Raw genomic sequence first — 21,044 nt, 5'->3', positions numbered from 1 at the left:
AGCTGATGCTAATGACAATAAGTAGATGTGTGTTGTGTGGGCGGTAAAGCAACAGAGCTCAGTCTAAAGCGCCTGTCAACAGTGATGTTCCTCCCACCTGTGGGGTTCCCAGACGCTCAATTAGAGGCACCATATGCAGCGCTGTGTATTTGGCCTCCAACCGCTTCATCTTTGCATCCAGCCGCTCACCCTCTGCAAATGGTGGGGGTTGTACAGGGATTATTTGGCATGTATGAGAAACTACTCACAAATAGTATGGTAAAATCATAGCCTAAATACAGATCTGTGAACTATTTAAATATTTAGCACAATGCAAGCCAGCATTCACATGAATGTTATTGTACATGAACTTAAGTTTAAAGCTGTTAAACAGTGACATGTAAACTCAGCAAAAAAAGAAACATCCCTTTTTCAGAACACTGTATCCAAATAAATTTACATATCTTTATTTTAAAGGGTATAAACAATGTTTTCAATGCTTTTCAATGAACCATAAACAATGAATGAACACGCACCTGTGGAACTGTCGTTAAGACACTAACAGCTTACAGATGGTAGGCAATTAAGGTGACCGTTATAAAAAGTTAGGACACTAAAAAGACCTTTCTACTGACTCTGAAAAACACCAAAAGAAAGATGCCCAGGGTCCCTGCTCATCAGCGTGAACGTGCCTTAGGCATGCTGCATGGAGGCATGGAGGACTGCAGATGTGGCCAGGGCAATTCATTTAAATGTCTGTACTGTGAGACGCCTAAGACAGCATTACAGGGAGACAGGAAGGACAGCTGATCATCCTCGCATCGAAAGACCACGTGTAACAACACCTGCACAGGATATCACACCTGCGGGACAGGTACAGGATGGAAACAACAACTGCCCGAGATACACCAGGAATGCACAATCCCTCCATCAGTGCTCAGACTGTCCGCGATAGGCTCATAGAGGCTGGACTGAGGGCTTGTAGGCCTGTTGTAAGGCAGGTCCTTATCAAAAATCACCAGCAACAATGTTGCCTATGGACACAAACCCACCTTAGCTGGACCAGACAGGACTGGCAATAAGTGCTCTTCACTGACAAGTCACGGTTTTGTCTCAACGGGGTGATCGTCGGACTCACGTTTATTGTCAATGGAATGAGCATTACACCGAGGCCTGTGCTCTGGAGTGGGATTGATTTTGGTCCGTCATGGTCTGGGGCGGTGTGTCACAGCATCATCGGACTGAGCTTGTTGTCATTGCAGGCAATCTCACCGCTGTGCGTTACAGGGAAGACATCCTCCTCCCTCATGTGGTACCCTTCCAGCAGTCTCATCCTGACATGACCCTCCAGCATGACAATGCCACCAGCCATACTGCTCCTCCTGTGCATGATTTCCTGCAAGACAGGAATGTCAGCATTCTGCCATGGCCAGCGAAGAGCCCGGATCTCAATCCCATTGAGCACATCTTGGACCTGTTGGATCGGAGGGTGAGGGCTATGGCCATTCCCCCCAGAAATGTCCAGGAACTTGCAAGTGCCTTGGTGGAAGAGTGGGGTAACATCTCACAGCAAGAACTGGCAACTCTGGTGCAGTCCATGAGGAGATGCACAGCAGTACTTAATGCAGCTGGTGGCCACAACAGATAGTGACTGTTACTTTTTATTTTGACGCACCCCCCTCTCCCTTTGTTCAGGGACACATTATTCCATTTCTGTTAGTCACATGTCTGTGAACCTTGTTCAGTTTATGTCTTATTTGTTTAATCTTTTTATGTTTATATATTTACACATGGGAGACATGTCTTTTTTTGCTGAGTTTATATAGAATATTGCTTTTACTGTGAAAACCCTATTGTACATACCTTTAACATGAACTCTTGGCAAGATGTTCTGGAAAGGCGCTGCATGAAGCAAGTCACATACTTCCTCTTGAGACTGCATTAAAGTGGGAAAACATTTAATTTCAGAAATAACCCAAAGCATATAAGAGGTTTTTGTTCTCATAAGCGCATAAAGCAAAGTACTGAGTTAATGGAACTGCTGCTTCAAAGCCTGAGTTAAACTAAAATAAGCAATCTGAGACAAGTGTCAATCGTTGCTCCGACAAGCATGCACACATAATCAGCCTTGGTGATCTTAATTTTCAAGATAAGCAGAATATCAAATACTGATCAGGGTTGTGTTCCTCAAAAGCTTAGCAAGCTTAAATTGATCATAGAGACTATTGGCGGCAATGGTTTTTATGATATACTTAGGCTTACAATATTTTTGGAAAACGTAGCCCAGGCTGGTAAACCCTCTGGGGTCTGAGGGTGTTTTGGGCCCTGGAGAAGTTTTGACATGCCTTGACGTTTGTGCTTTTTTCAGTTGCTTAAAAACATATTAATGGCTAAATGACTGAAAACACTGTATTCAGCACAAACTGGGCTACAATAATATGTGAGCAACATGTATGTAAAGGTTTGTATTTCTGAGAAAATAATGTTTATACGTGATTTCTGAAAAAAAAAAAATAATTTTAAGCCATTGAAATAAGGCCATATAACACATACTAAACATTTGTCCACAAGCCTTTTGAGAACTGGATCTTGTAGCCTAGAGTTTTTGCTACAAAATGATGTGAAAACCATCCTGATCACTCATTCATACAAAACAATATACTTATTTAACTTTTGTAAGACAATTTTAGTGTTGAAAGGATATATGCGAGGAGACGTGAACTATCATGAATATTGAGGTGATTTACACCTGAGGAAACTAAAGAACCCTCCCCTGGGCCTATCAATGAGGAATGTGTCAGAAAGAGAATGAATGTGAGCAGACTTAATGATCAAAATCAAGTTTTAAATTAAAAGAAGTAATCTGACTGTACATTTTCTTTAAATAAAGACTTTACTTAATTTTAGACCTACACTACCGTTTAAAAGAAGTCTCTTCTCACCATGACTGCATTTATTTGATTCAAAATACAGTAAAAACAGTGATATTTTGAACTATTTTTAAAATTTAAAAGAACAGTTTTCTATTTGAATATATTGTAAAATGCAATTTGTGATCAAAGCTGAATTTTCAGCATCATTACTGCAGTCTTCAGTGTCACATGATCCTTCAAATCATTATAATATGCTGATTTTCTAATATGGGCATATTTAAAGTGCATTTAACCTGAACACATATTTGCAAGCACAAGCTTTGTTGATGATAATGAGGCAGCATAAACACTAGTTAAAATATAATCTAAACATTCATATTATTTTTATATCATATTTATATCATACAGAATACGATTTAAATACCTGCTTTAGCCGAAACAGCATTAAATATAACTAAAACTTGCTTATTAGGACATATTTCAAATGTCAATACTCTGAATCCTGGCTGGCAAGTCTGGAAACACACCCACTAGTAAAATATGTACAAGGTTTATATAAAATAGCATGTCAACTAAAGAAAACTACATAACTTACTAGTCCGAAATTGTATCCTCAGCTGGATCAAGTCTCTCTTCAAAATACAACCGTTCATCGGAGTCCTGCTCTTCTTCTGAGGAAAATGTTAACTCTTTCTTACTATCCAGGAGTTTCCTCGCATGTGTATCGTTACAAACGCGCAGTAAAGTGAATTAAGTTTTTACATCAAACCTCTGAACACTGTCGGGGCCGTGTACCATTTGATTTGATCGCTTCAGCACATTAGCGTATGAATGGCACGCTCTGCTGGTGGGTGAGATCACATTATCTATAATTAGATGAACCGGTAAAAACTGTACCTTGCTTTGTTTCATACAGATTACATTGCAGGAAAATATTTGTTTTAAATTTCAATTGTTTTATTTAAAAGTAGAAATCTTAAGCTTTAACATACGTTTCATGTTTGTGTGATAAGTATTCGCAGAATTTCAGTTCATTTTTGTGACGTGTTTCAGAAATATGCTTGTGAACACAGAGACAGCTGAAAGCTCACCATTTTTATTTTCTTTATTTTACAAAAGCACAAGGTTTTGTTGTTATTGTGAGTGTACACGAATAAAAGTAGACCCTTTATAGTCTCTAATGATGTCTTACACTTATCTGTATGCCCCAAAATGACTAATGAGTATTTTAAGTTGTTTCCGCTGTAATGACGGAAAATATCCAGCAGGACGCGTCGGCACATCCGTCGACCCCAGAGGGTTAACTTGCAGGAGACTGAAACCATTAAAGGATTCTGATATAAATTACTCATGCTCATATTGTTCTGAGGCAAATTGCTAGCTTCGGTCACCATGCACTTTCACTGCATTTTTCTCCCCATACAAAGAGAGTAAAGGGTTGGCTGAGGCTGTCTGTCCATGGAAGAAAGGGTTTGGAACAACAAATCTCTTAAAAATTAAGAATGGATGCTTTAAAGCACATCTGATGCAGCCTTTTATAAGTCTTCTGCACAAATTTATATGGTTACCAGGTGCAGGTCCAGTAGATGGAGCCATGCAATCACACACAAGAGCACCACTTACAGATGAATTTGTTGATGTTTGAGAATTAAAATTGCCAGCTTTGATTGCACTGACCTTGCCATCAAGAATACAAATGGAAATACAGCAGGTGCTTTTACACCAGAATAATGTTTGTTGACACTGTAATTTGAGGTTTAATGCGGACTGAAGGTGATGAAGACAACATTTCCCACTGTAACTTTTATAATTGTGACTAATGGTTGGAATAATTAACCTGCAGCTCACATCAGTGAAGAGCCTGTTGAGTGCTTGGATGAACGTCAGGTTATTCTTTCTGAATCATGCTCAAGAGATATTCTAATTATAATGCAATGAAAATCTGATCAGAGCTTCACCTAAGATTGTGATTAGATTTCAGATAAGCTTCAGTTATTGGTTTATGATAACCACTGACATAACTAGCGATTATTTGTTGATTTGATGCTTGGAGGAGGTAGTGAAATCAAAACGAATGAAAATCTTTTTTTGGTAGTTGACATGAAATACTTTGGGGGAAGCTTTAAATAAAAAAATTCTAATCTTTGTTTAATTATTATTATAATTGTCATTTGTATGACCTAATATTATTTAAATATATTATTATATTGACTACATAGAATATTTACTTAAAAATACATTTGTTACATTGCAGGAACATTTAAGCAAGCTGCAAAGAACTTAAAGGTGATTGAAAATGATGGAGAACGACAAAGAAATGGTAACTTTCCATGGTGAAATGGGCACTTTTCCATATGCACTTAAATTTTAACCCAAAATCTATGTTATTGGTCAATTACCCTTTTAAGTATAGTATAAAATATAGATGATCTCAGTCTTTGTCCACCCCAACTTATTTACTGTGAGCAGCAAGCTGTGTTGACTTATTCATGCCTTAAAGAGAATAAACTCATTAACAAATCAACCCGAACACATTAAGTGCAGTGGAGAAGACATGGCCAAATGGCCATTGCTGAGCAACCAAATGGCCTGGCATGGGGGGGCAAAATCAATGCTTCGTTACTTTTTAAGATGACTCAAATAGGTTTGATCTTTATTAATAACAGATTTCACAGTGAGCCCTTTAAGTGAAGCTGATCTGCATTTTAAAAGGGTTTAAATCTGACATGGAAAAACTGACAGTGCTGCTACATGCAGTGTGTCTGCCGAAGGTAACTCCTGTCAGAGTCAGACAACCTTAATACTGAGCAGGTGGCAGACTAAATGATAGTGTGTGTAAGTCTCTTTTATATCTTTAATCATCTGTGCTGAGCACTCTTTTTTATATTTCCCTTTTCCTTGTCATGAGCTCTCTAAATTATTCATAACAAGTAAGAACATCTCATTCTATCAATCCATCCTAGGAAGAAGGTATGGGTTGTGAAGTAACTGATCTGTTTGGTAACTGTTTTTGTTAAGTCTGCAGTAAGGACATTACTGCTCTGTGTGTCAGAATGGTGTATATGGTCAAGGATGGTGGGTTTGTTGTCTTACCAAGCTCTGTTCACTCAGTAGGCAGAAGAGTAAAGCATTCCCAACCTCCCTTAGGTTCTGGAAGCACACAGTTTTCAGCTCAGCATACTCCACAATGTCCTTCAACTGGTGGTGGAAGAACTCCAGAATGCCTACATTCAAGGGACACCATTATGGTTTCAGTTTAATAATAGCTTATTTTTTTACGTTTTTAGTGTTTAATCGATTAAAAGTATTTTTCTATAACAACTTTCTTTGCCAATTGCACAATGATTAAAGTAGAAGACGTTATTGGATCAACATCTTCTTTTGTTCCACTAACCCAAGACTCACCCCTAACCCTAATCCTGAACCTAAAATTAAAGGACAAATATTGGTTGAAAGAAATTTAGTTCAATGATCAACAAAGATGATCCTGGAACGATGTTCTATTTAGGTCAATTACAATAAAATGTGTTGATCCATTGACTTTTCTGAAAGCCAATTGTGCAGTTCCCTTGTTTCTATGTCTTACTGCCACTGCTTCTGTCTTTTCACTTAAGTCAAATAAGGCATCATTGCTGAAGAACTGAAGGATTTTTACTTCATTTCATATTCTTGGATTTCTCATTTGTCATACTGTTTCAGCAGTGACTTCAGCATCAAAGAATAAGTAATACTCTTACAAGCTTTTAATGAAATACTGTTTCTTTTATGTTTTTCTACCCTTTCTTGGCTCATGATCCTATATCTAATTCTTCCATTTATTTATTTTTCTCCAAGCTGTCTGGAGCCCACATAATCAGACACAGTCATGATTTCAGTGTGAAGTGGACCTTCTCCACCCCCTCAAAAACAAAAACATAGAGAAAGAAAGTCTGCGAGAATGAGTGCGTGGCAATTACCAAGCCTTATCAAGTCAAGAGGGGTCTGATTAAGGCTTATAAATCATACCAAGCACATAAACATGTACATCTGCAGCATAAGCCTAACTAAAAGACACTGCGCCCTGCAAGTCTGCCAAGCTGGACCTACGAAAGCTTAATAGCGATTATCTTCTGCGGTGTTAACGGGAGCTGATTTTTTACAGAGGGTCAAAGTTGCACTCTTGGGACAGAGAATAAAAGGCTTGTTAAGAGTTTCTGATGAGTGTAATTTTCACCTGGAGAGCCGTATTCATGGCGAGGCAGACGGCAGATCTTGGGCATCACTTCCATCAGGGTCTTCACATATTGCAGGATGGTGCCTTGAAGCTGCACCAGAGAGATATGAAAAAAGATTTTGTATTGTGTTTTCATTTTTTTTTTTTTATATCCAGACAACCTGAATATGGCTTTCTTCCAACTTAAGTTTCAAAGATTTATAATTAGGGTTGTAAATATTTGCTCTGACAGATTTGATTACACTAAATAATGAGATGCATCATGAAATGTGAAATTTGGTCATAAGTTGGATTGATTTGACTATTTTGGTGCAAATCAAAACTTTATATCTTATAATAGGTCAAGAATTGTATTTTGGTTGAGAATTACATGAGTACGGGTCTGTTCACACGAGCAAATGTTTTGCATACATCTACTCTGTTTTTCAATTGTTTTTCCATGTACACATGGGCTAGATGGATGTCTTTGACTGCTTTGCCACATCTCACTGCTTTTTAAGCATCTCACACAGGAGTGCGGCGCTATTTAGACATAGTGTCAAGTTAACACTAACTTCAACTTCTAAAAAAAAAATACTTTTTGATTTTATCCCCAATTTGGAATGCCCAGTTCCCAATGCATTCTAAGTCCTCATTGTGGCATAGTGATTCGCCTCAATCCGGGTGGCTGAGATCATCAGTCCAAGCATCTTATCACGTGGCTTGTTGAGCGCATTACCGCAGAGACATGCGTGTGGAGGCTTCACACTATTCTCCATGGCATCCACGCACAACTCACCACGCACCCCACCGAGAGGCGTCACATTATTGCAACCACGAGAAGGTTACCCCATGTGACTCTACCCTCAATAGCAACTGGGCCAATTTGGTTGCTTAGGAGACCTGGCTGGAGTCACTCAGCACCCTGGATTCCAACTTGCGATTCCAGGGGTGGTAGTCAGCGTCTTTACTCCCTGAGCTACCCAGGCCCCCCTAAAAACAAGTCTTGAAACAACTGCATTGTGTTTTATTAGTTGCAGTGTCTCTTGTTTTTTTAGTGCAAGAACTCAATTGGTCTGAATGGTCTTTAATACATGGGGTATTACAGTACTTATTCAATTGCAGCTATTTCAGCCCACATTATATTATAATTAAATGTAATAATAATATAATTATTATTATTATATTACACTTATTCTGTATGCATTTAATAAAATTAGATACTTGCTCCAATCTTGCAAATAAAACTGTCCCAAAAGCAGGGACCGGTCATTCAGCTGCTCCCTCATGACAAGGCGGCACCTCATGATAATGTGCATTACATAGTTGATAGAAATGCGCAACAATTAATTTTTACTTAAGTATAATGTTTAGAAATGCATTTAAAAAAATGTTAAACATCTTGGCTGGAAACCCAGTGAATGTGTCAAAGCATTTTTATACCCATTTATACTGAATCAATTTAATAAAGAGAGAGAAGCCATTTATAAGTCTGGGAAGAAAAGAAGCTTCCCTTTTTTCTACAAAGAAAACAACTACAAAGTGGGTCTGTGTATGGGCTCAATTAAAAATACTTTTTGAGTGAGTGCTTTTTCCTAAATCTACTTGAAACAAAAAGACGAATTTTTATTTTTTTTTGTTTGTTTTTAAAAAGGCTTACACCAGATTAAATAATTGCTACAACTAAGAAATCACCAGAGTTATTTGGGCGGTTGTGGTTATACATAAATACTCCATTGATAAGATTCCTCCCCAAAAACAAACGTGCACTTGCATGATCATACACATACCAGGTTCTTGACGACCTTTAACAGCTCTTCCATCACCACGGCGATGCCCTGATATCCCAGCAGTCTACAAATAGCCTTGATATGTGGGGGTCCCAGGAAGTTTCGGTAGAGTCCATATATACTACTGTATGCCAAATTCAAGGCCTGCCATCACATTCGAAAGAAAAGTGTCAGTTAATATAATGTTGTAAGCAAAATTGATGATTTCATGTTGACGCAGTGTGTAATTTCCATTACTTTTTCAGTTCTTTGTTATTACTGAATTATCATTCAAATTTATCTTGTGAATCATTCAGCACAATTTGTTAACTGGTTAGACAGATTAATTAAAAGGATTGACTCTAAAGGACGATTCATTCACTAATCTGACTTTACTATGGCTTGTGAACATGTTTTATCTACACAAGTGCAATATATTAAATTTTTCTCAGAGGACATGATAGTATGAAATAACAAGTTAGTGATAGATTAGTTTCCCTTGGCGTAAGCCCCATCCTACAGTTCAAGGTCAGGATTCTCGCTTGAACTCACAGATCCTGCCGGAAGGCAATGATGGCAGGGGAGGGGAGCTTACCCCTTACAGCAGGACGGGACCTAAACTGGTGGTGTTGGGGTGGTGGTGGTTGAAAGCAACAGACATAATGAGCTATGAGAAACAGCTGTGGGACCTTATAAGGCATAGGCTGATCATGATTGGGTGAGATGCCGGATTAATGATGCAAGATGTACTGCTTACGATGAGTCCTCTACGAGAATTATCACTTAGGCTTCCTTTTCCAGGCCCGAAAAATTCCCTGTGACAGTGTTAACCCAGGATTAACCCATCTCCACATATTTCGTTTAAAATGTAACCCCTGCTCTGAAGTGTTAGTGTTAGTCAACTGACCAGTGAAATTAAACATACTATACAACATGTCAATAAAAAACAATCTGAAGACAACATTGTGGTTGAAAATCTGTGAAATTATCCAGAGTAGATTTAAGCATGTTGACAATGCTATACTGAACTAAAAGTACTACACTTCTTTATTGACAGATGAAGCATTAACAATAGCCAGAAAAAAGCTTTGTAAAAAGCATTAAAAAGTAATTTATTACACAGAGGGTGGGGGGGGTGTACTGTACAAAACACTGAGAATTATGGCTGTTTTAATTCTGTGGAAATCTGCATAGCTTTCTGCTGAGTTCTGCTGGTGCATATTCTGTGTGGGACTGCTCATATGATTCATTGGCCTTTTGTTAGTGTTATATTACTGAAACAAAATTAAACAAAACAGCACTACATTTCATGGTTTATCAAATCAAAATTACTGTTGAGTGAAAACAAGACTGGAGAAAATCAAGTTTCTGTCCATTCCTCTAAGTGTGCAGTAGTATTCCGATGAGTGATTAAAAAATAATTATAAATTCTCAAGCATATAGGCTATAGGTGGTGTGGCAGTGACTCCGAGGGAGTAATTCAGATGAGGAGGAGGAAAAATGCCATGAGCTCCACCAATGATGGAGAGCAAGGATGCATAAGAGATAAAGGGTGAGCGAGAGAGTTTGAGTTCAAGCTGTAATGCTGTTTAAAATTCACTCTACGGAAAGCACTGATGTGTTGTCTCCCCCTCCCCATATGCTCTCTCTCTCAGCTTTATGTGTTGTCTGCTCTAATCAGATAGAAGAGCTTTTCCTGTACAGCAGTGTGGATGTGGAGCTTTTGAAGTGGGAGACTTGAGCCATGCCAAACAGGCTGCAACAGATCAGACTCTCTGAATGCTCCAGGCGGTTTCTGTCTATAACACAACGGCAAGACCGATTAGTCCATGAGCATCTCTCTTCTCATCGCTTTCGGTAAGACTGTTACTCATTTATATCTCCAACACTCCTACACTTCTCTTATTTCTTACATGTTTCATGATAGCACAATGTTTAGTTTTTTTCACATTTATCATGGTATTATTATGGTTTTGTGGACACGTACCATTGTAGTGCCATGGTTTTCTTGGAAGTACCATGGCATACAATTTCGATATCATGGTACATGGTTTTCAGTACCATGTACATAAAGTACCATGGTTTAAGCATTTGACACCATCTTCACACCTTTATTGTAAGGGTCAGTCTTTAGACTCCCAAAGAAATTTACGAGTGGTTATCTATATAAATTGTTGTGAAAGATTTAAATTCAGATAAGTCTTTTGACTTACTACTAAAATCATTTTCACCTATCTGGAATGGGAAAATATTGTAAGAGCGACAGCATACGTGTCCTGTTTTTCTCAAATATGAGAGACCTTGTGACTGTTATTGACTGGTTGCTTTTGAAAAATGAAAATGCTCAAAACTCTTGTATGGTTCAGACTGGCAAGTAATTATAGTGTACCTGTGTAGCGTACAGGGTCACCACTCATCTACACAAATGTAATGTGGTGATTCATTGATTATTTGAGTTAATGGGCTTCCAACAGATTAAATCCTTGGTGGCAAGAGAAACAAAGCAGATGGTGTGCTGCATCTGATACAACAGAAAAAAATGTAAAAGGTGAATTTCCATTTTCAGGAATTTCAAAGCAGCAGAGTTCTTGAAGCAAATTATAGTTTAATATAAAAAATATTACACATGAACACAGAAAACAGCTGCTGCTAAATCTAAAATTCACTATCTCTTATTCATGATATAAATCATGCAGCATTAATCCATCTAACTGTGTTTGTTCAAGCTTAATCCACAGCTGATTTTAAAATGGTACAGAGAGAATAAACAACTACGAGATCAATTGTTTCTTATGTCATATGTACCGTGACATTTACATGATTTTAATCTCAAAATAATATTCAAATTGATTAGGGAGTAGTGCCAATCAATAATTATGACTCCAGAGAATCCCTTAAGAACTTCTCTCTGGGCAAGCAGTTATATGGATGCAACGTCAATTGGAAACTTCTCTCCAACTCATTCACATAATCCTGCTTTAGATAACTTGATACCTAGTTTTGAAAGTCAACAACAAAGCAATCAAAGCAGATAAATATATAAATCTGTTCTTGTAGCTCTCTCTCTCTCTCTCTCTCTCTCTCTCTCTCTCTCTCTCTCTCTCGTACTCAATAATCCATTGCTTTTCCCAACTAGATAAAGCTGCTTTAGCAAACAATGAGATGGAGCAGTGCAGTTGTACATGAATGTTAAAGAAAATTGAAAATACAAAAGAGGATATAACCAAAGAAACAAAAACCATATTGAGTTAGCTGCTTAACATATAGAATCACTTTAAAAGGTCACTAGTACACAAATGGTGAACTAATGGAAATATGGTAATGGTAACAAGGAAAAAAGATGTAATGCAAGTGAATGGTGACTGATGCTATTAGACCCTAACATTCTGCCTAACATCATCTTTTGTGTTCCACAATAGAAAAAGTAATATGTGTTTGGAACAACATAAGTGTCAGTAATTGATGACAGTTTATTTTTTATTTTTGGGTAAACTATCCCTTTAAAATTAAATTAGACAGAAAAGCACCCAAAGAAAAGAAGAATCAATTATTGTCAAACTAGATTTTACACAATGTAAAATCAATGCCAAAACATCTGCAGTTTTTACAGCAAAGCTGCAGTTCTTTTTATTTCCCTCCCATCAGTGTTACCGATGAAATCCTTTGAACAAAAAGTACTTCACAGTTTCAGCCCTAAACTGAACAATTTCCTTTAAACAGCAGAAGTTCCTTTGCTCTTTAAAACCCCACTATCATGCCTGAAGCAAGCTCGTTATAAAAGTGTTAGGGTCACTTTGTGCCAATTCATGTTCAAGGTTGGAACTGATCTGAATAAATATATTTTCTCTATTCTTCCAGATTCTTCAATATTGCTGCATGTCTAATCAAAAGCCTTGATCATAAAACTGTTCATTAAGGCCCAGCACACAAACGCAACATGACAATCACCATTCAGAACATCACTACCACCTCTGCCATCGTCAACTGGCCCTCGTCCCCCAGTTGCATAGACACGTTCTACAGCGTCATGTACAACCTAAACTGGAACAGCCTTCCAATGGGTTACACACGCAAGAGCTTCCTGCGTGAGGACAGGGTTCCTGTGAGCCAGACCTCAACCAGTGTGGGCAACCTCAGTCCACAGACTACTTACATACTGTGCGTCACATGCCAGTCTGCCAACCCCACCAGAGAGCAGTGCCAGGTCTTCAGTACTCTGGATGATGGAACAGAGCTTGGAGAGAATGGTAGGGAGCTGGCCATGGGAGTCTGGTTGGCCAGCAGTATCCTTCTTCTAATCATTGCCTTGGCTCTGCTTTGGGGATGTCTCCACACTATGTGTCCATCAAAGAGAGACACAGACCAGCATAACCAGCCAGGTTCTAACCCTCCTCACCTGGCTCTGATGCCAATGGGTGGGGATATGGCAAGTGAGGGAAGAAAACATCTGTACATGCCAAGCTGTAGCGAAAAGGACTCTCAGAACGCAACAGTGATTGAGAACCCTTTTCGAGAAGAGCAAGGAAGAGAACTGGGAAACGGGCCAAGTCGTGAACACAGAGTAGCAAACTGAACTTCAGGTCAGAATAATAGGCCAGTAAAACCGTCACTAATGTAATGACCCCAAAAGTTCAAACACAAATGAGGACAATCACTGGAGTAGAAACCATTTTGAGGAAATGAGACCCTAACATTCTAAAACATTGTGCAGTGGAACATATGGGCTGAAGGATGTTCAACTGACATTAAATCAGATGGAAACATACCTACCTAATTAACCTGAAGAAATCCAAGAAGCCCCTTTCGATTATACCACAATCCTAAGAACTTTAAAATGCTCCAAGTAATTTTTTTCACTTATCACCCAGTTAAAATTTACACCTAAAGATTTAAATAGTACCTTTACCAAATAAGTTAAAAATGAGGCCAAAGTATAATTTGGTTTTCCGGGTGACAGACTGTTTACGTGCAGCCTAGTTTTCTAGCACAGTGGACAGATTGTGCTAAAAGAGTATCACAAATGAGTAGAAAGTCTCGAGTGCATGAGACAGAATGGCATGAGGGAAAACAATGTATACCCAAGCCTTATTGACTCCTGTCATATCAGTGATCTGGATAAAACTATTTTATTCAACACAAGGTGGGTCGCCCCCATCCATTGGTGGCCACCACATTGAGATCACTTGATTAGCCTTGTCAATTTGAGTTAATAAAAACTTAATGCCAAAGTGTCAGTATAAAATAAAAAAAAAAAAAAAAACTTGTTTAGAAAGACAAAAAAAAAAAAAAAAAAGTTCCAGTGAAATGTAAACATAAAATTACTTTTAAATTTAATTTTAAATGCATGTGTGTTTTAAGTGTTCATTTTATTGTCACTGTGTGAATGGAGTCCCTGTTTTGTGTTAAATGCATTGAAATGCATCTTGCCTGCCTAACTGTCTTGCAAAATAAAAAGCATCTTATGATCATTATGAATGTATGTTAATGCTGGAGATAATTAATGTCTTTATGATGTTTATACACACTCAAACCCACCTTTGAGCCGTACAGGTACTGGGGCTGGGCGTTGGGAGGCTTGTCTCTCTGAAACTCTTGTGAAAAAGGCAGCACAGTACGAACAAACCTAAAGGGAGGGAGATAGCAGAAAATCACAGATGTTAGATACTAATAAGTATAACATCACAGATACTACTGATTTATTAGTATTATTAGTAGTAGTAGTAGTATGTATTAAAATGAATTTTACAGAATTTTACAGAAGTGATATATTTCTGTCATACTTTTTTCCTATAAATGTACATTTAATTTTGACAGAGCTTTTATTTTGAAGTGTTTCGGTGTTGTTTTGACCAAAGAACTCTTAGTAATGAAAAGCCAGTCACTACGTGACTCAAAGTGATTATTAAACCGCAAAAGGCTGCTATTTTTTTAAAATATGTGCTCTGTATGTGCCTCATGCTACAATGTGAATTTACACTCCGTTTACTGTCAACTGCTACAAACCGAGCGTGTGATGTGAGCCAGGAGGAGATTTAAAAGGTATGAGTAGCCGACATCAGCACAACACTGTCTTCACACTTACCCTGTGCTACGTACCCTGTGTTCTGTGACAGTAAATGTGATGAGAAAAAAGTTCAAAGGACTCACATTTGAATTACATTGAAACTATATATTTATCTAATTAAATTGCAGTTTAAATAATTTCACTAGGACATAACGTGATTTTAAATTGTGGGCTGATTGTTTACGTAATAACATTCATACATCAGATGAGTACCTGTACAAGTACATGAGCGTGGTATCGGACCCGATATCAGGACATCCCTAATTTAAATATATATCTTCAGTCTCCCAGTTTCTTCATTATTTGCCATGTAGTCCAATAATTTGATCTCCGTTCAATCAAGCTAGGCTCAGTGTGTCCACTCTGGACCAATTCACAAGTAATGCAGGGATATTTTTTCTTTTTAAAGTCAACTCATAGCTTTCAGTCAAAAATTTTTTTTTAAGGTAAAATTACAGAAAAATGTGCAAATATCTGATCTGGCATGACAATCTTTTTTGTATTTATTGTTCTCAATTTGCCAGATAAAGTCACTTGGGAGTGAGGGTAGTATAATGAGAGGACGTAAGGAGTGATGGGCATCAATGTACTCTAGGTACATCTCCATCACACTGAAGGTCTCCAGAGAATCACCCCCAGACAACGACTGAAAACTTGTCTTATAAATAAATAAATAAAACAATCTCTTCTCTAAGAGCAGGAAGACACCTTTTTTGCATATATACAAGATGCTGAAAAAAAAAAATGCTTTTGGCCTGCAGAGATAGTATCCTACTACCTGTTGTGAGCAGTTTTGAGACCACAGCTGAATCCGTATGGCGCCAACTCACTTTGATACAAGATCAAGTCTATCTTAACTGAAAGGCCAAAAAATGCTTCATTCATGAGACTCCCTGTTTAGTCAGCCACTCTCTTTCCCCATCTCATTGAAATGTTTGATATGTAATATGTTATCCATTTCCACCCTCTCTACATCACCTGCTTCTTTCTTTAAAACCATCCTTACAAAGCATCTCTGAAGCGTTATATACTACCAGTCAAAATATACGTTTCATCTCACAATCTTGAACTCTTTTGGTCTAAAGGCTTTTGCTTATGTGATATTTTGGATACTTCAATAATGTTTAAAAAGCATCCCTGATTGCATCTCATGAAGTTGGTTGAGATAATGCGCAAGGTGTGAAGAGCTGTAATCTATGCAAAGGATGGCTATTTTGAAGATGATGAATTAAGCTAGTTTTATGGTCACTACATAATACTGATACTTCCGTTTGTGTTATGTGTCATTTGTGTTTCAATGGCTTTACTACTGTTCTAAAATGTAGAAAATTGTACTAATAAAGTATGTGTCCAAACTTTTGACTGGTAGTCTAAAGTTGAGTTTAGACACAGAATGCAGCACATAGGCAGAATTTGGAGGCTACACAGAGCCACCCTAACACGGCAGGGACACAAAGTAAAGGGACACTCCTTTACGACTGTTGCTTGTCAGACTGACACTGTGCAACATTATGTCAGACTGCACGATATCCATCGTAGCCGACTGCTTTCGATCAGTGAACATGACTCAAGTTACGGGTGTGTTGCGGAATAGAAGCGAAATGGCGAAATTTGCCCATCCGCGGAGGAGCATTTTTTTCTCTCTTTGAAAGTCAGGACATCAGCATTTCCATTGCTCCAATACCAATCCATTATGAGCATAGGCAAACATTTATTAGAAAGATGGATTTTGTCAAATAGGCCTATAATAAAACAGCTTGATCACAAATAAAGAAAATTACAGATGTTGAGAATGAATTTGAGTGCGGGAGGTAGCCTACAGTAATAATGAGCTACCACAAGCAAATATTCATTGTGGAAATAAAAAGACTTGTGGAATGAAACATTACAAACTTCTCCATTCACACTGGAGAAAACAAAAAAGGTGGGTTATTGTACGTCTTTCTCCTCTTTTAGATTAGTAACCTATTGGCCACGCAAAATTTGAAAATTCATAAAGGCTGATAATATATCACACTTGCAAATTCTATATAGATGATGCACAAACATGACGTAGATTGCTATAATTGTATCCAACTGTATTTGCTGATTTGGATTAAAACGTCTTATAAATACTTACCAATATAGAAGTTTACAGACATTTAAAGTACATTTATTAAAAGTTAAATAGTATTTAAAATAACGTTGTAAAGAAAATGCATGATAAATGTAAAGAAAAGAAAATGGAATCATTTATTTATTTAAATTTTGTAAGCTCTGTATTTATTTAATTCAGAGAACAATGCTTTCATGTTACACATTTCTCAAAGTATTTTCTGCTTATTTATTTATTCAAACTTTTTATATAAAATGAAAAGAAGAAAAAACATAGAAAGTGCTTGAGAAGAGTGAAAACTGGGCACAAATGTTGCTATGGTGGTGCAAACACGGAGCAGGTTTCTTGCCCATATTTCGTCGGAGGCTGAAGATCATCGCAAAGGATATTAATTCTTTTATCCCCTTTTCTCCCAATTTGGTATGCCCAATTCCCACTACTTAGTAGGTCCTCATGGTGGCGCAGTTCCTCACATAAATCCGGGTGGCGGTTGCTTCGACTTATGAGACAGTCAATCAGTGCATCTTATCACGTGGCTTGCTGTGCATGACACCGCGGAGACTCACATCATGAAGCTACTCAAGCTACTCTCCACGATCCACGCACAACTTACCATGTGCCCCATTGAGAGAGAGAACCCCTAATCACGACCACGAGGAGGTTACCCCATCTGACTCTACCCTCCCTAGCAACTGGGCCAATTTAGTTGCTTAGGAGACCTGGCTGGAGTCACTCAGCACACCCTGGATTCGAACTCACGACTCCAGGGGTGGTAATCAGCGTCTTTACTAGCTGAGCTACCCAGCCCCATAAAATATATATATATATATATGTTTTTATTATATTTAGATTATATTATATTACTTTATATTATATTATGCAATAGTAAAATATTTCTGTCCTAATTTCTTCACACCCTCTTTGAATGCTCTTTGATTAAACCCATTAAAGTCCTTTTTTATCATGAAGCAAAATCTTTGAGATTTTGTTTCATAATGTTTTCACTCCACAGAAATAAAGCATGTGTCTCCTCCTCTGTGTGACTCTGTGTCATTTACACTGAGTATATGAACCAGTTATGACCAGGAACATGTGCATTACACAATCATTTAAAGTGAAGCTGGAGCACCTTGCATTCACCATCAAAAAGAATATTACTTGTTTGATCCTCAATAATCCCCTGTAATTGGACACTTCATTTGCAGAAAAACTTAATCATGGCTGACTGTGAATAGCACATTTCTACAGTGATATATATCTGCATGATGTTGATCTATGCCACTAGGTGTAGAGAGTGCATTGCAGTACCTGTTCGTGGATCCGTTGTAACAGTAGTTGGGCAAGAAGTCATAGTTGAGTTCCCAGAACACATGCAGAGTGATTCTGCCATAGGGTGCGGAGACGTTGTGGTTTGCCTCACGGAACATGGCGTCCATGCTGTCCAGTGTCAAATACTTACTAAGGAGCTTATGGGTCATCCGGTTGATGTCAAGCAAACCCTCCAGCTCCTGATCATACAGAGAGAGGAAAAGGAAAGAGAAGGAAAGAGATTGTGAGAACACAGATATCGTAAATGCCATCAAAAAGCACTCTCACTTTCTGAAACCACAATGCATTTCTATGCACAAGCACACACAGACTCCCCACAACTGTTTGTATGAAAACTGATAATGAGCTGTGGAGCAATTTGACGGCATTTTGATATGCATGTCACAGTCAGACATCCACTAGACACAGAGAGCAAAACATGCACAACAATCAAACACTAATAAAATTATTAGTTCTTTGGCAGAGCCAGGCTTGGCCAAATAATTTCTATTGTATTGAAATTCAATTGAGAGACAGCTTATATTTTATAATAATAATAAATAAAAAAACCTTAACCAGCAAATTTACACAGCTAAAACAAACTGAGTGAATGCAAGGTCTCAGAAAGAATGAGTGTTGTATCAAAAATAAGAAGTCTACTGCAGTTTATGCAAATTCAACAAAAGCTGAGATGATTCACCATGATGGAGGTGAGGTCCTCGCTCTCAAAGCGGTTGATGGCCAGCTCAAGGGATCTGTAAAGCGCAGAGGACACTCGCTGGGTGATCAGACGGTTCAAGTCAATCGATCGACCTAGGAGCTGCAAGTGAGAAGAACAAAACCAGGTGAGTGGACATGAGAGCATCAATGCACAGAATCAAGACATGTACCAATCAGCCACAACATTAAAACCACCTGCCAGGAGACCTGGGTAGCTCAGCTAGTAAAGACGCTGACTACCATCCCTGGAGACGCAAGTTCGAATTCAGGGCGTGCTGAGTGATTCCAGCCAGGTCTCCTAAGCAACCAAATTGGCCCAGTTGCTAGCGAGGGTAGAGTCATATGGGGTAACCTCCTCATGAGTCACTATAATGTGGCTCTCGGTGGGGCGCACACGCGCTATGTCTCCATGGTAACGCGCTCAACAACCCATGTGATAAAATGCATGGATTGACGTCTCAGACATGGAGGCAACTGAGATTCGTTCTCCGCCACCCGGATTGAGGCGAGTCACTACACCACTAAGAGGACTTGGAGCGCATATGGAATTGGGCATTCAAAATTGGGGAGAAATTTTATATAAAAAAAAAAAAGAAAACACCTGCCTAAAATTGTGTAGGTCCCCCTCATGCTGCCAAAACAGCACCAACCCTATTCTTCTCAACACAATTGTCCAGAGAGGTTATCTAAGTTACCGTAGACTTTGTCTGTTCGAACCAGTCTGGTTCTTATCTGTTGACCTCTCTCATCAACAAGATCGTCACACAGAACTGCCCCTCACTGGATGTTTTTTTTGTTTTCTGAGTCAATTCTAGAGACTGTTGAGGATTAGCAGTTACAGAAATACTCAAACCCGCCTGTCTGGCACCAACAATCATTCATGCGATTATCTAATCAGCCAATCATGTGGCAGCAGTGCAGTGCATAAAATAATGCAGATACAGGTCAGGAGCTTCAGTTAATGTTCACCTCAACCATCAGAATGAGGGGAAAAAAACCTGATCTCAATGATTTGGACCGTAGCATATTTGTTGGTGCCAGACGGGTTGGTTTGAGAATTTCTGTAACTGCTGATCTTCTGCGATTTTAATTTATTAATCTCTAGAATTTATTCAGAATAGCCAGACTGGTTTAAACTGACCAAGTCGATGGCAACCGCTCTGTACAATTGTGCTGAGAAGAATATCATCTCAGAATACTATTCTGAGATTGGCGCTGTTATGGTGGCACGAGGGGGACCTACACAATATTAGGCAGGTGGTTTTAATGTTGTGGCTGATCATTGTAAATGAACAGAGGGGTGGGAGTATTTACCTGGACATGTCTCTGTTTTAGCAGAGTCTCATAGCGGTTGGACGTAGGCCATGGGATGTTGGCACCCTGATTCTTACATTCAGCTCTTAGCCTCTTATCCAGAAGAAGACTACAGAGAGAAATCATGTTACAAAAACAACACACACGCACACACAGAGAGAGAGAGAAAAACAGACTTAAAGATGAACAAATTTGTGAGTTGTGTGTCTTTTAGTCCAAGTATATTAGCTTTGAAGCCATCTATATGCTAGTAAATGCAGAAAAGTTGACAATATGCACATTTAAAATTAACAGTCTCTTCTGGAAGAAAAATGGACAAATATTGTTGACTCCTTTAGTCCAACATGGATCATGGGTCAATCAAATGCTCTTAAGAATAAGTTTGGCCCTTCCAATAAGGTAAAAAATCATGGTACATGGCTGTGTTGCAACTAAAAGAGGATGCGTTTCTTCTCTGTTGTAAACAGCGCATCTCTTCCGAGTGTGTCGCACATGCTCTCGCATAGTCTTGCAAGTTCTCCCATAAACATGCTAAAACGATTACGTCACACACGCATACTGTTGCTGACTGGAAGTGATGTTTTCACTTTTTAAGACATTAATTTAACTGCTGGAGTGGTATAGATGACGTTTATGCTGACTGTCTGTGATTTTTGGAGCTTCAAAAGTCTGATTGCCATCCACTTACATTTTAAGGACCTACTGAGCAAAGATAATTTTCTATTTTTCT

The 21,044-nt window shown here is 38.4% G+C and overlaps 2 protein-coding genes across 3 annotated transcripts in view; one reads left to right on the top strand and one right to left on the bottom strand.

The window, feature by feature from the left end:
- The window catches only part of LOC127653797 (cytoplasmic FMR1-interacting protein 1 homolog), a 63,701-nt gene that overhangs the window by 8,687 nt on the left and 33,970 nt on the right, over positions 1-21,044 (bottom strand). For both annotated transcript variants that reach the window (XM_052140562.1, XM_052140563.1), the window contains exons 20-28: positions 20,315-20,423; positions 18,981-19,100; positions 18,281-18,480; positions 14,349-14,436; positions 8,835-8,978; positions 7,066-7,156; positions 5,946-6,076; positions 1,843-1,915; positions 98-192 (exon numbers count right to left, since the gene is read on the bottom strand). In XM_052140562.1, the coding sequence (XP_051996522.1) occupies positions 98-192; positions 1,843-1,915; positions 5,946-6,076; positions 7,066-7,156; positions 8,835-8,978; positions 14,349-14,436; positions 18,281-18,480; positions 18,981-19,100; positions 20,315-20,423 (1,051 nt within the window). The remainder of the gene's footprint in view (positions 1-97; positions 193-1,842; positions 1,916-5,945; positions 6,077-7,065; positions 7,157-8,834; positions 8,979-14,348; positions 14,437-18,280; positions 18,481-18,980; positions 19,101-20,314; positions 20,424-21,044) is intronic.
- On the top strand, positions 12,274-14,307 carry LOC127653799 (fibronectin type III domain-containing protein 9-like). Its single transcript, XM_052140567.1, has one exon. It carries the CDS (start codon positions 12,751-12,753, stop codon positions 13,384-13,386), a length of 636 nt encoding a protein of 211 aa, XP_051996527.1. The 5' UTR covers positions 12,274-12,750; the 3' UTR covers positions 13,387-14,307.

Source organism: Xyrauchen texanus, chromosome 13 (assembly GCF_025860055.1).
Source record: "Xyrauchen texanus isolate HMW12.3.18 chromosome 13, RBS_HiC_50CHRs, whole genome shotgun sequence".
NCBI lineage: Eukaryota > Metazoa > Chordata > Actinopteri > Cypriniformes > Catostomidae > Xyrauchen > Xyrauchen texanus.
Note: the sequence above shows the minus strand (reverse complement) of the source record. Positions and strands in the feature narration are given on the sequence as shown.